Genomic DNA, 13,733 nt, shown 5'->3' on the forward strand with positions numbered 1-13,733 from the left:
ATTGCAGTTGCACCGGTGCTGGAAAGTTGACTAGGATTGGGCCCTCAGGTATTTGCCACAATGAGGAACGATACTCAATGTGAATGTGTGCTCCCTGCATCAGAAATCCAAACATCCTGTGCTATGCAATAAATTACATGCTATGCTTTTCTTTTTGTGAAGCTGCACACCAGTTACCTGTTAGGGAATGCCCTCTACTGCACATTGCTTATAATTGCCAGTGCTATAGCTGGAGCATTAACGGTTTACGTCGCAAAGCACCTTGTTCAGAAACTGGTGATCTCCCCTCTATGCTGAGAAATGACACTGAATGAGGTTGCAGCTGTTCACCTTTATTATGAGCGAAGATCTGAGCCTTTTGCCAATCGTAGTTATACAGTTCTTTTTCATTCCTTCTGCAGCCCCCATCCCACCCCTACTGCTAGCAGAACAATCACACAGTAGTAGGTCACTTCGGTAATGAATGCAGAGGCATGACTTCCAGGGCATCTCCATGTGGCTGTTTCTTCCCTTCTGAGCTGCAATTAAAGACCAGAGGCACAATTAGTGTTCTTTGCTGATAGGTTGCTCACCTCTTGCCATGGAAACCTGGCTCAGGAAAATTTAACGGCTGGTGGATTCTCATACAGTTCCCCCCACTCCCCAGCAAAAGGTGATGCTTTATGGTCAGTGGGGAAAATGATATGAAGGTTCCTTCAGGTCCCCAGCACCTGGCACCAGGTGCCAGGGTTTCTTGGCTGTCTTGGATTGTAACAAGGCTCTTGATGCTTACCTTTGTTTTTCAACATCCTCTATGGTCTCTGGCAGCTGGACGTTTAGTGTCTCTGAGAGGAAGAAGGCTGCTGACCCACACAGCACTGCCATGGCAGAGTACGTCACTTGTGGCAGAGGTTTCCACACACTATCCAGCAGGAAGATGAGGGGAGCTACGGACCCCCCCAGACGTGCCATGAAGGAGCAGTATCCCTGCCCATTCTGCCTAAAAAGAGAGAATGGACGCTTAGCAAGGAGGCAAAATGTAAGTGGTCAATCAATCATTTTGCGTACAGGTAAGAACAACGCTGAAACCCAGGCAGGCTTGGAGTGTCTTTGCTGCTAGACTAAAGATGGATCCAAACATTATCTGAGTTCACCTTGGAGTACAACTCCAGGTGGGCTTGTAATGCTCAGCTCAGTCTGAGGCTAGCATCAGGATCCTGCAAATTCTTCTTCAGCTCAGATTTCAAACTTTGTTAGAGAGGAATTTACGTCCTTCTTGCATCCCAGCCACGCCTTACCACCACTGCTGCTCACACACACCCTTATCTTTTTGCTGCCCCAACAGCTGAAGAAGAGACAGGGATCTCTCTCCCCTCTCTGCTGCCTGGCGTGCTCCTATATCTGTACACTAGATGCAAGAAAGGCTAGGACGGGGTGGCCAACCCACAGCACACCATGTGCCACTTTTTATGTAGAGAATCTTGAACATGCCACGTCACCTTAACATCACTTTTAGTGATGACTCCAATAGCTAAATAGAGTCTCCAGGTTCAAGGGCAGTATATCTCCGAGTGCCAAAGGTACTGAGCAAGAAACACGGGAGTGCTGTTGCCTATTTTGGGCTTTTCAAAGACATATGGCTGACTGCTGATGAGGCCAGAAAGTTAGCCTGCATGGACCTATAGTCCAGCCCAGCAGGACTTGTTCCAAGGTCCATATAATGTGTGTTCATTGCCCTTCTGCACAGCCCAGTGCCCCTCAGCCGTCTCATCCTCAAAGATTATCTTAGCTGGGATCTCTTTGTGGATGATTTTCTTGATGATGGTATGTCTACCTGGATGGGTCATGTGGGCTTTGCTGATCTCATTGGCCATCTCTGCTCTGCCCTGCTCAGCGCCCACTAACTTCTACAGCCTGCCCCTCACCTCTTCAATGCTCCACCAACACTGGTCGTCTTTGGTAGGTGAATAACCTGCCAGTTAGTGGAATGCAGCTCACTAGCATCCATCCTACTGGCTTTCTCTCCTGTCTATTGTTCTTTTCTCACCTTTCTCCCCATTTTACAACCAGAGCAAATCAAGCAGAGTAGCTTTGGCCATGCTGTGTGTACCCATTGCAGCATTAGAAATTAATAATATTAATATTAATAGAAATTAATAATAATATTAATAATAATACTGGTATTTATATACTGCCTTTCTGGTCATTGGATTACTCCTCTGACTTTATTCAAGGTGGTTCACATAGGCAGGCTAGCTCTAAACCCCCGAGGGGATTTTTACGATAACAGAAAGGTTCTATCTTTCAAGAACCGTACAACATTTCAGGTGGATCTTTCACAGTCTGGTCTCACTTCTGGCCTCCAGTTGCCTCCCACGCTGGCTGACAAGCAGCTTCTTCATCTCTCACCTGAAGGGCAGCCAAGATGCCTCCTCAGCTCAGCTTGTCAGCTGCTTCAAGGTCTCATCATTCACGGAGCTGCCGGTGACCTTGAACCGGCGACCTTCGGATGTTATCTTCGGGCTAATGGAGGCTCTACCCTCTAGACCAGACTTCCTGCCCTCCCACTCCCCGCCTGCCCCCAGGCCTGCCTACCCTCCCCCCATCCTGAAAGGCCACACCCTCCCCCCACCCTGAAAGGCCTGCAGCTACTTCAGGATCTTCCTCTTACCTGAGAACAGTGGGATAGAGTTCTGAACTATACAAGAAGACCGTAGTGAAAGCAGCTTCAGAAAATGCTTTGCCTGTGATGGCAACCACAGAGCGCAATATTCCCAGTGCTGGAGGAAGAAATAGGGCACCATTGGGAAAGTGAACTCCTACAGGGAAAAGTTTTGGTCTCCAATCCACAGATCCCCTCACCCAGCAATGTGCTACCTGAGCATCTTCATGCACAGTAGCCATAACCAATGTTGATATAGAATAAATAAAAAGGACTACTTACATGTTGGGATGACAATGTTGGCTCCTATGCAAACCCCAGTGAGGATGAGTGCCCATGCCTGGCTCTGCTTTCGCCCAAGTCGATTCACTGCAATGTAGACAATGAACTTGGCCGGAATCTCAATGGTTCCAAAGACAAACTGGGTCATGTACATGCTCAGGCCAAAGCCTGTGATGTTCATGCTCATGCCATAGTAGGAAAAGGCCACCCCAAACCTGAAATGAAGGGAGATAAAAGGAATGTGCAGAGGAACCCCAGATTCAGGTCCAGAAATGCAGAAATCCCTATATAAAAAAGAGATGCCTCACCACACGGCCCCCATGCAAAGGGAGATCTTTCTCATCCTCGGTGTTCGGAACAGGCTGATGTAGGAGTAATTCCCATGTGACTTCTGTGCTGCTGCTATCTTGCTCAGGATCTGAGGAATTGAAGCTGGGTTGAAATGCTGCAGTCCTCTTGCATAGCAAGGGCATCCCCACATATTTTCTGTGTTGCAGTGCAGAAGCTGGAAAGCTGAGATCACAAGGCCTGCATGCTACAACTAAACTGGTATCACAGCCTCTGGGTGAGTCTTTTGGTAGGCAGTTGACTGGGTATTGGCCCAGGATGGTCAACTGATGTCTCTTCATGGAAGCTCTCTGTTAGGAGGTGGTCTCCTGATAGCTGGAGATCTTTCCACTGTTTAGAAGGAGATAGCCATCACCTTGGAGAAGGCAACTCCCTCCCCCTTCCAGCTAAGAGGTAGGAAGGGTTGGGTGTATGGGTGAATGAAAGAGAGCTATGAGTTGGTTGGAAGCACCTTTGCAGTTCAGTGCCTCTATCTGGGGATCCAATGTGGGACAGCAGATTTGCTGCTTTGTAGGGGTACCTGTGGCTTGCCGCCACTCATGCTCTTCTGATATATTTGTAAACAGAGCAACCTTAACAAAAACACCGTAAGTCTCATCCCAAAGAAGCCAAGCCTATTGAGTGGTGCCCCGAGACCTCTCACCACTCAGGAAAGTGGGGAGGTCATATGTTATTGAGCAAATATTCAGGTGCTGCATACGTGAAACATTACCCATATAACAAATTCTGCCACACTGAGTATGGCATTTGCAATATCCACAAGTTGGCGATGACAGGCTCCATCACTGCTCACTGCTCACTGCCATCACTGACATTTTCATGGAAGGAGCAATTAGAGGTTGGTCAGATCAGGCCAGTCTCTCTGTTCCAGTGCCCTGATGCTTTGACTCACCTCAAGATTGATTTTGGCAGCAAACTCCTTTCTTTTGTTCATTTTTGCGCACTTTTGCAAATATCTGTGAGCCTGTTTTAGCTTCCCTTTGGTCAGTAACCACCTGGCAGACTCTGGGACCCACCTATTTAAAAGGCAAAAAGAATTTGGGCAGCTTTGTTTCAAAATCCATACAGCCACCTGCCAACCTTTTAACAAAGAGCCTCTGTGTGGTTTGCCCAGCCTAAGACAGTGGCAGCAGATATTCACCAATCCCCCCTTCAGCCACTGACCTAATAAATCAGCAAAGCAGGAAGGGGTGCACTGAGTATCAACCACTAGGCTCTACTCTCCTTTGTCAGCCTCCATAACAAAGCTTCCATAACAACCTTTTATTGACAAGAGAAATAATTGTACTTCCAGTTTCTAGTTCAACCAGGCACTTAGATCTGGTGAAGGAACAACCTGATGATCCATTGGGGTATATCATTTATTAAAAATGCCAATTGGATGACTGTTGGGTTGTTTAATGTCATTTTATATTAGATGAGCTGGACACAGATTAACACCCTTCTCTTAATGTGTACTGGTTTTCCCAGTCTTCTCTAACAGCAGAAGAGGTTATCTTGGGTGAGGCCCCACTGCTCAAATCCTGTTGTGTAATATGGTTCAAGAAAACGGAGTCATTCCCTGATCTTTGTCCTAGTGTCTTAAAAATCAAGGATGTTAATGTGCCTTCTGTTTCTTCCCAAATGAGGCTGTATAGGAATGGCTACAAGCTAGACCTTAAAAACACAAGAAAAGTGCTGCTGGATCAGGCCAAAGGCCCATCTAGTTAAGCATTCTTTTCCACATGCTGGCCCACCAGCTGCCTTTGGGAAGCCCACAAGCAGGAGAGAAAGGCATACCTCTCCTGTCTTTGCTCCCTTGCACCTGGTATTCAGAGGTATATTCCTTACACAGACCCTTCACCCAAACCACAGTGAATATTGGGGTGGGGCAGGTTGTCACTGCCTGCAGAGATCAGAGTCAGAGGACTCTAAAGAGTTGTTTCTTTTGTAGATTCACCCTCTTCAACCTAAAGAGCAATCAGTCTCTTGTTTCAATAGCTCACCTCAACCACTACTAGAAAAGACCTGAATGTGCAGTGTGACTTTATGGACTTGCATGCACAGAAGAGGGAGAGAAGTTAAGCAGGAACATTGGCCAGGATGTCCCCCACTTTCCTTCCTCTACTAGCTCAGCATAAGGGTTGTCGTTTGATAGGCAAATCCCCAACTGAGAGAAGGGCTGGTGATGTGCCCCTGACCCCATGTTGGTAGAACCTACTGAAAACTTGGTAGGCCACTGTGTCATCAGGAAGCTGGACTAGTTGGGCCTATGGCCTGATCCATAGGGGCTGTTCTTACGTTCTTATGTGTAGTTGGACTTGAGTAGAAGATGGGGAAAAGCACAGATTCACAGGTAAATGTAGTCCTTTTTAGTGCTATCCTGGAAATCACTACAAGGCTGTACAGTGTTCCTGAGAGGGATTAAGCACCTCTGTTACCTACACAGAGGAAGGAGGCCACACCTCCTTGTGACATCAGTCGCCTTGTCCTCAGCTGGTATCTGCCCCATTGCCAGAGCAATCAGATCACACACTCAGGTGCACTTTTATTTCTGTAGCTGACAAATGCCCTGACTTGTCCACCTTGTCAGTTGGCTGCAGCTGGAGTCTAGTGGTGGATCTCAAGCACCTGTGTACACACTCAGATTCTTCCAAACCCACAGTGAATCTTGCACATGCCACAAATTCTCATTACCATCTCACGATGGACTGATATGGGCAGAAGACAGCCTAAGGGCACAATTCTAACCAGGTCTACTCAGAAGTAAGTCCTATTTTGTTCAATGGGGCTTACTATCAGGAAAATGTGGTTAGGATTGAGGCCCAAGTTGATTTTTTTCCCCCACAGCTAAGTAAAGAAGGTGCCCTCCCTAACACAAGCAAGAGTTAAATTGCACTCACCACATAGAAATAATGCCCACTACACAAGGCAGAGTGACAGCAAAGAGTAGCCAGCGCCAGTCCCGCACCAGATAAGCGACCAGAGCAAGAAGCATATTTCCCAGACTCCAAAAGATGCTGGTTAGGATCCCAGACATGGTACGATGCTCTATATCCACCCATTCCATTGCTGGAAGACAGAAACAGGGCTCAGCAAGCACCCACACCTTGCACTGTCACTGTGAAAGCCTGAAAAGGCCAGATCAAGATCTTGTGGTATGTGTAATGACAGACACCTAAGCATCTCCTAAAACAACTATATTAAAAGTCAGGGAGAAACCCCTTTAAACTTTAACCTCCCCCCCCAGTGGAGCTCAGGAAAGGATGAACAGATTTCTACTCATGTTTAGCAAGCAGGCGAGTAGTTATATTTCCTGCCGCTGAGCTACAGCTCCTCCCTTCTTTTCAGCAGTTCACTTGTTAGCACTACAAAGAATTTTTCTGAAACTGAAGTTTCAGAAAAATGTCTCATGTTGTCTCACTACCTTAAAGCAGGGGTGCCCAAACCCCGGCCCTGGGGCCACTTGCGACCCTCAAGGACTCCCAATCTGGCCCGTGGGGAGCCCCCAGTCTCCAGTGAGCCTCTGGCCCTCTGGAGATTTGCTGGAGCCCATGCTGGCCTGATGCAACTGCTCTCAACATGGTGGCCAACTATTGGACCTTTTGCGTGAGCTGTGGGACAAGGGCTCCCTCCTCTGCTGGCTGTTTCACGTCTGTGATGCTGCAGAAGGAGCAAAGGAAAGGCTGGCCTTGCTTTGTGAAAGGCCTTTTATAGGCCCTGAGCTATTGCAAGACCTTCATTCATTCATATAAGTTCCATCTTTAATATATTCATTTATGTAAATTTATTCAATTTTGAAATATAAATTAGTTCTTTTTTTTCCTGGCCCCCAACACAGAGTCAGAGATGATGTGGCCATCCTGCCAAAAAGTTTGGACACCCCTGCCTTAAAAGATCCTCTTGGCAACCCAATGAAAGTATCCTGAAAATAACCATATCAAAGTACTATGGTTAGGCCAAGGACTCTCATGGCTATGTTTTTATGTACTGAAGTCAATACATATGATTTTTTCAGCATTTTTAAATAAATGTTGGACTGATCTTGTGAAGTATTAATGTGCTTAAGATTGTAATTCAGCTCATCCTAGTTCAGTATATTTTTCATTGGTGTTTCAAGATATATATTGCTGCAAGCACAAGAGGCATCAGAATTAAATTCCTGTTTGGCACTCATGTGGTTCTCAATTTGGTCATATATTGTCCATATATTTCCAGACCACATGGCCTGGAAGCTATCCTTTTTTTGAAGAAAAAAAGCAGCTATTCATAAGACGCCCAGTTCCTTGCTATATTCCAGGTTAGAACAACCTGAATAGTGAAATCATGGACGAGTAGAATATAACTTGTTCCTAGCACTTGTCTTTTGCAAAAGTCTCTGTCTGTATAGTACAGCTTCCCAAAATGCCTATCTTGAAACTCTGCTGTGCTTACCCAGAGGAACTATGATGAGTGAGAGTCCACATATAGCCATTCCTGTCAGGGTCCGTGTGACTGAGAGCATAGTGTATGTCACTGAGGCAGAACTCAACATCCCAAAAATAAGAGTGCACACATAAGACACCAGGAGCATGGTCTTCCGGCCAAACCTATCACACCACAGAAAAAGAGTTGTCTACATCACATGGTAAGAGATATGGTTGCAAGCAGTCCTCCATCATAGATTCTGACCATATGTTACATGATGACTTGGCCATTGTTTAACTTTTATTACAAAAGCGGCATAGAATACATGGATGAGCACAAGCATTGCTTAACAGGGAAGCAACAATACTACGTAATGTTAATGCAAACCTTCCCATCTATCTCCCAGAATGGCCTATTCAGATTAACTGATTCCCTGCTTCAGGAGCTAGAACAAGTTATGAGAATAATTCAAGAGCAGGCAGAGAAGAACCTTCAGCTAGGGCCAGCTCAAGACATCCTGATGCTTGAGGCAGCATGTGGAATGCTGCCCCCTTACTCAGTGATATGCCAGCCTCTGCTTCTCCTCCTCTCCAATGTCCTAGCTGCTCCCCTCTATCTCTGCCCCCTTCTTCTTTTTCTGTTCTAGGGAGTGGAAGGAGGAGAACCAATGGAGGCAAGTTGGTGGACAGAGATGGGTTCTTCCTCCATCTGCTGCCTGAGACACCAGCTTCAGTTGGCTTCATGGCTGGCCTGGCCTTGCCTTCAGCAATATGTGATAATGTGAGGGGGGGCACTCTCAGGCAATAGTCCTTGGTGTGCAAATAGGAGCATTCCAGGAGTATGTTTTCTTCTATGAAACGATGAAGGGCTTTCTGGAGAGTCCTCCCGGTTTGGGGCAAAGTATATGTCCCCTCTTTATCAAATACCAATAGCACAAGTAAGATATGCTTACTTGTGTAAGCATTGTGTAGCATTGCTTGCTACACTACATGGGAATTTCTACGTGGCATCAGAAACAATTGCATGAGAAAAAAAGAAAAACATCTCTCATGCCATGATAGTACTAAAGAATAAAAAAGGGGCAAAATGGAAAAAAATTTACCTGTCCGACAGGTAGCCAAAGATCACAGCCCCCAAGGTGACACCAATGAAGAAGAAGGTGGCAGTTGCTTGGTTCAGGCTTCTTTGCTCACAAACTAAGTCCCACTAGAACAGAAGAGCCAGAGCAACATTTGAAAGCCTCTCCTGTTCTCACGATGCTTGAGGCAGTCCAGTTATTGCTGTCAATCACCTATACTTCCTCCTTGTTCCTTGACACTAGGTTGCCATACTCCTTATGGCAGGGCTTTTGTGACTTAATTTTAATTGAAGCAGGAGATGCAAAGAGTGCTGGGTGCTTCCAGCATGCTTTCTGTTTCCTGCTTTGTTTAAAGAGCCAGCACAGAGAAAGTAGCAGAGGAAGGACCGAGGTAAGCGGGGCATGGGTTGGGGGGGGTCAGGGGTAACATAGAGGGTCACAGTATTGGGCTATCTCCAGCAGTCCAATAGCTTCAGTCAGCCCTTCCATCTTCACTCAAAAAAGGGCATGTGTATCTATGATGATTATGCAAAACAACTGCCATATTACATTCCCGTGGTCACAACTTATAGGTCAATCTGCCAGTGTTTACTGACAGGTATATACAGCTGTCAGGTTCCCAGTTCTGACCAGGAGCTGGTGTTAGACTCTAAAATAAAATCATTTTCTAATAGTAATGATTATTGTAACAGCAAACTGGTGTACATTCATTTTGAAACGATTGAAAAAAATAAATCAACTGGATCATTCATTTTTCATCCATTCTGAAACAAATCATCAGAATGTTAAATGATTACTAAATAGATTGCTCATTGTAACCTATTCATTATTCATTCAGAATCCATTCAGGTTGAAGAGAGAATGTGCAGCCCAATCCTAAGCTGCCCAGTACATGGGGCTGCCGCAGCACCAAGAATGGCTGCTGCAGTATCGTAACTGCACTGGGCAGCTCCTCAGGAGAAGAGGACATTCCTAGGTAAGGAAAGTGGCCCCACAGTGGGGCTACTCGATTATGTGGCAGCCCTTGGACTGGTGCAGAATCAAGAGCCTCAGTGTCAGGCCATGAGGCCCAACACAGAGTTCAGGATCCGGTGAAGCTGAGCTCCAGCATTCCCGCCCTCCTCCCCCCAGCATGCCTCCTCCCCATCTTCTCCCTGCCCTTCCCCCCACCTCCCCCTGCCCCGGAACACCTCCTCCCCGCCTCTCCCCATACCCTCACCTACCTTTCAGCCACCTGGTTGTGACCCAGCACACACTGTTTAGAATTGGGTTCTAAATCCTCTGCTTCTCCCCCAAAAGGATGGTGGGGGCAAAATTCCATTCCATGCTGGAACTTGGAGCAAAAAAATCCCTCATTGGGGTGGGTTTTGCTCTCAAGTTGCTGTTTGGTAGGGGTAGCCTTTAAATTCCCCATTTAAATGATGGAAATGGAAATCCAGATGGAATGGAGAACAAAAATGAATGGGAATTTTTTTAAAAGAATGGAATAAGAGCAAGTGAGTAACTAATAGAATGTGCTATTCTAAAATGAGTAAGCCCTAAATGAATGAAATCCTTAACACAAAATGACTGGAATAGACAAATGAAATACATTCGCTTATACATATGTGAACGTTTTTCAAGGTGAAATGATGTTTTATATCTTCACTGTGGTTATTCTCTAGGGCAGGGCAGTCCATCAATGAAACTGATTGAGGTGGTCATCTCAGGCAGCAGATGGGGAAGGGGGCTTCCACCTCCATCCATCTCAGCCTCACTGTCTCTCCTCCTGCTCCTGGATTGGAAAAGAGGAGGATGGAGCAGAAGAGGAAGTGCAGAGGAGTGGTGGGATAGAGAGTCTCCATCAAGACCAGACACTAGCCCACCACTCTCCTCTCTAGCCCACAAGCACCTAGCACTAGCCCACCACACTCTTCTCCTCCACACTTCCCCTCCCTCTTCGATCCGGGGGGGGGGCATCACTAACTTACATCACTAAGTAAGAGGGGCATCATTTGGCATATGACCTTAGGGGCTGGAGGTGCTGGGAGGTGCTGGGTCCTGCACCAGAGACAGTCGCCAGAGGAGAGAGATTGAGATCTTTATGAAAGGAATAACTGCACCTCCATGCCAGGAAAAGGAGTGTCTATTTTTTGTGCAGTGGTCAGACAGCACAGCAAGAGTCCAGACAGGGAAAGGTGGCAACCCTACAAAAACACAGTTGATTTTCCACTCCTTGTAACCTCAATTAAAACTTGGAGTTGGTAATCAACCATGGGGATTTCTAGTACTGAAACAAACAGAAAAGAAAATGTCATTGAGTGATATAATTTGTACATGGCACAGGAGACCTCCAGATTCCTGGGCCCCAAGAGGAAAGCTGTCACATTTTGGAATGCTGGGTAGGAGTAACAGAACTCCCAGGGTGACTTTAGCAAGCCACTCTCTTTAAATCACATTACAGTACTGTGGTTTAATTTGTCATTTAAATAAAACTCCGCTATTCACTTCATAAAGGGAAGGTCAGAACACAAAATGTAGCAATTAATCTAGCAGCTGAATCAGGATGACCTCAGCAGGAACATTCCCTTTATTTGGTTAATTGTTTTCCTGCATTGCTCCCAGAGTTGCAGTCAGACACCCTGCCAGGAAATAGGCATGTATGTGACTAACGATAAACCATTAACTTGCAGAGAGCTTCAGGAGGCTGAATGATGCGCCTGAGCCTGGGGTGATGCAGTGCTAAGTTAATGTGCTGAAAAGTGTGAATGTTGATGATTGATAGATGGATGTAATGATGACCCCTGCATTAGACAGCTTTAGTAGAGGGTTAGAACGAATCATAGAAGAGAAAACGTAGCTATTGCACATACGAAGCTGCATTCTACAGAGTCAGAGCATTGATCCTACTGGCTCAGTGTTGCCGACAGTGACTGGCAGTGGCTCTCCATGGTTTCACAATGGGAGTTTGCTCTATTGGAAGATGCTGGAAACTAGGACTGTCTGCATGCAGAGCAGATGTTCATCCCCTGAGCTATGGCCCTTGCTAAAAAGTGACTCCATATCCAGGAGCAGTATGATGCAGATGATGGAGACAACAGGGTAGGCCGATTGCCTTAATATCCTGCTGATGGGCTTCCCAGAAGCATGTGGTTGGTCATATCTTGAAAATATTATCAAGATTTGTATATTTTTACTGTCATTTACAATTAATGAGTTCCTAGGTAAGAACGAAGTGCTACATGAGAACAAAGTGCTTATTTCTGGCCAACAAGATTAATGACATCACTTCCTGTTTCATGATGCATCTTCCAGCTTGCAGTAGGTACCATAAATGATATCTGGCCTGCTGTATGATAACAGGTTTGACACCTCTGGCCTAGGTTAACACCTTTCTCAAGGCCTGCCTGAGAGACAGTATACAGCTTGTGCTACTTCAAGGCTACAATCCCATGCAAACGTTTTTTGAATGTAAATCCTATTAAGCACAGTGGTATTTCTGAGTAAACATGCTTAGGCTAACACTCTAATATACCTTTTATAGTAATCTGTCTTATTTTTAATCCTGTTTTTTAATTTTTAGTTTTAAGACTATTGCAACCTACTCAAAAAGTTTGGGATCAAACGACTTAGATTTCTAATGAAGTATGTTAAGTTTCAAAGTAGAAATACATGGGAGGAGAAAACACTCTAATGAAGAAATTAAGTTATATCTATGCATGTTGTTGTAATTTTAATTGGACATGGTGAAGAGGTTATCATGACAAGTTCCTTTAAAATTTGCTTCTATGCCATTGAGTGACATCATCCAAACTGACCTGCTTGGGAAAACAATAGAAGGGAAGGAGTTATAGACTCATAAGGAGGTATGGATGTGGGCACACACAATTACATATGCTTGGCTGGAAATGAAAACTAAGAGAATAAGCCAATTGCTATGTGAAGTAGGTGGGTTCAACTGATGAGGCTTAGGACAAAACTAGATGTGATATGAGTTTCATGCATAGTGAGGTCATTCAGGGGCAGAGCACTGGCTCCACCAGCAAAATGGTTCAGGTTCAATCCCTGCATCTCCAGAAAAACCTGGGGAAAAAGGCTTCCCTGTTTGAAACCTAGAAAGCCACTACCAGCAAGTGACAACATGTTGAGTCTGATGAACCAATAGCTCCAGTCTATAGGAGACAACTTTGTCTTCCCCAGCATCTGCTACCAGATCCCTTTTTGGACAGATATCAGGGCCTGAAACCTCTCCAGTATGTAACGCTCTGTCCCATCTCCCATAAAGAAGTATTTGTCTCTTTGCTCAGTTCCCTCAAAGTTTTGCATTGCTTTGTTGCATTTTCAGATAATTCCAAAACTGAAGGGAAAGTTTACCTGGGTGGCTATAGTGGAAATGAACTGTGATTGGTCATAGACCCATCCGTGGTGGCAGCTCTGGACAGATGTGGCGTTGCTTGGCTGTTGGGTGGAGTTAGGTAATAGGTGGAACTGAGGCTCAGTGAACATCTTGCAGGAACTGAAGGCTTCTTCGGAATCCCTGGGGATGCTGATGAGCAGAAGTTCTTCCTCGGTGAGGTTGGCAAACTGGTCCTGATGCAGGAAGGCGCAGCGATGGGGTGGAATAGCAGCCAGGAAATTGTGCAGCAGGAAATGCATGGGGAGGATCAGCCTTGGGAGGCACAGCAGGAGCAATGTTACGATCTGGAATTTGCCAAAGCTGCCAACCTCCTCCAAAACATCTTCAAAGTTCATTGTTGCCAGGATACTTCTCTGCTCATCGGGGTTGAGACACTGGAGGAGGGAGCCCAGATGGATCCTTTGGTCAAGGAAAGCAGCCTGCCATGACTTCTCACAGTGTCTTTTCCTTGGACTTTGACGTGTAGACTGGACGTCTGCTCCTCACCAGGCAGGCGGATGTAGAAGGGAGGAGAGTCATCCAGAAGCAATGGCATAGGGCAGTTTTCAGAAGGCCGGAGAATGTTTAACACAATGTGTCTTGCCAGTTGACTAATAACCTTG

The 13,733-nt window shown here is 45.8% G+C and overlaps 1 protein-coding gene across 1 annotated transcript; it reads right to left on the minus strand.

The window, feature by feature from the left end:
* Positions 1-448: 448 nt before the first annotated feature.
* Positions 449-13,466, minus strand: LOC136636640 (solute carrier family 22 member 7-like). Its single transcript, XM_066611828.1, has 10 exons — positions 13,089-13,466; positions 8,760-8,863; positions 7,685-7,839; positions 6,154-6,322; positions 4,164-4,287; positions 3,232-3,341; positions 2,924-3,138; positions 2,651-2,759; positions 773-979; positions 449-518 (listed from the first exon to the last, which is right to left on the minus strand). Exons 1-10 carry the CDS (start codon positions 13,464-13,466, stop codon positions 449-451), a joined length of 1,641 nt encoding a protein of 546 aa, XP_066467925.1.
* Between the last annotated feature and the right edge of the window lie 267 nt (positions 13,467-13,733).

Source organism: Tiliqua scincoides, chromosome 1, assembly GCF_035046505.1.
Source record: "Tiliqua scincoides isolate rTilSci1 chromosome 1, rTilSci1.hap2, whole genome shotgun sequence".
NCBI lineage: Eukaryota > Metazoa > Chordata > Lepidosauria > Squamata > Scincidae > Tiliqua > Tiliqua scincoides.

Bases quoted from the DNA above. Each gene is read 5' to 3' on its own strand.
- LOC136636640 (XM_066611828.1), bottom strand. From the start codon at position 13,466: ATGAACTTTGAAGATGTTTTGGAGGAGGTTGGCAGCTTTGGCAAATTC. The intron at 8,864-13,088 runs GTAAACTTTCCC...CTTCTGTTCTAG, and splicing joins TTTCCACTATAGCCACCCAG to TGGGACTTAGTTTGTGAGCA. The intron at 6,323-7,684 runs GTAAGCACAGCA...TCTGTCTTCCAG, and splicing joins ACTCATCATAGTTCCTCTGG to CAATGGAATGGGTGGATATA.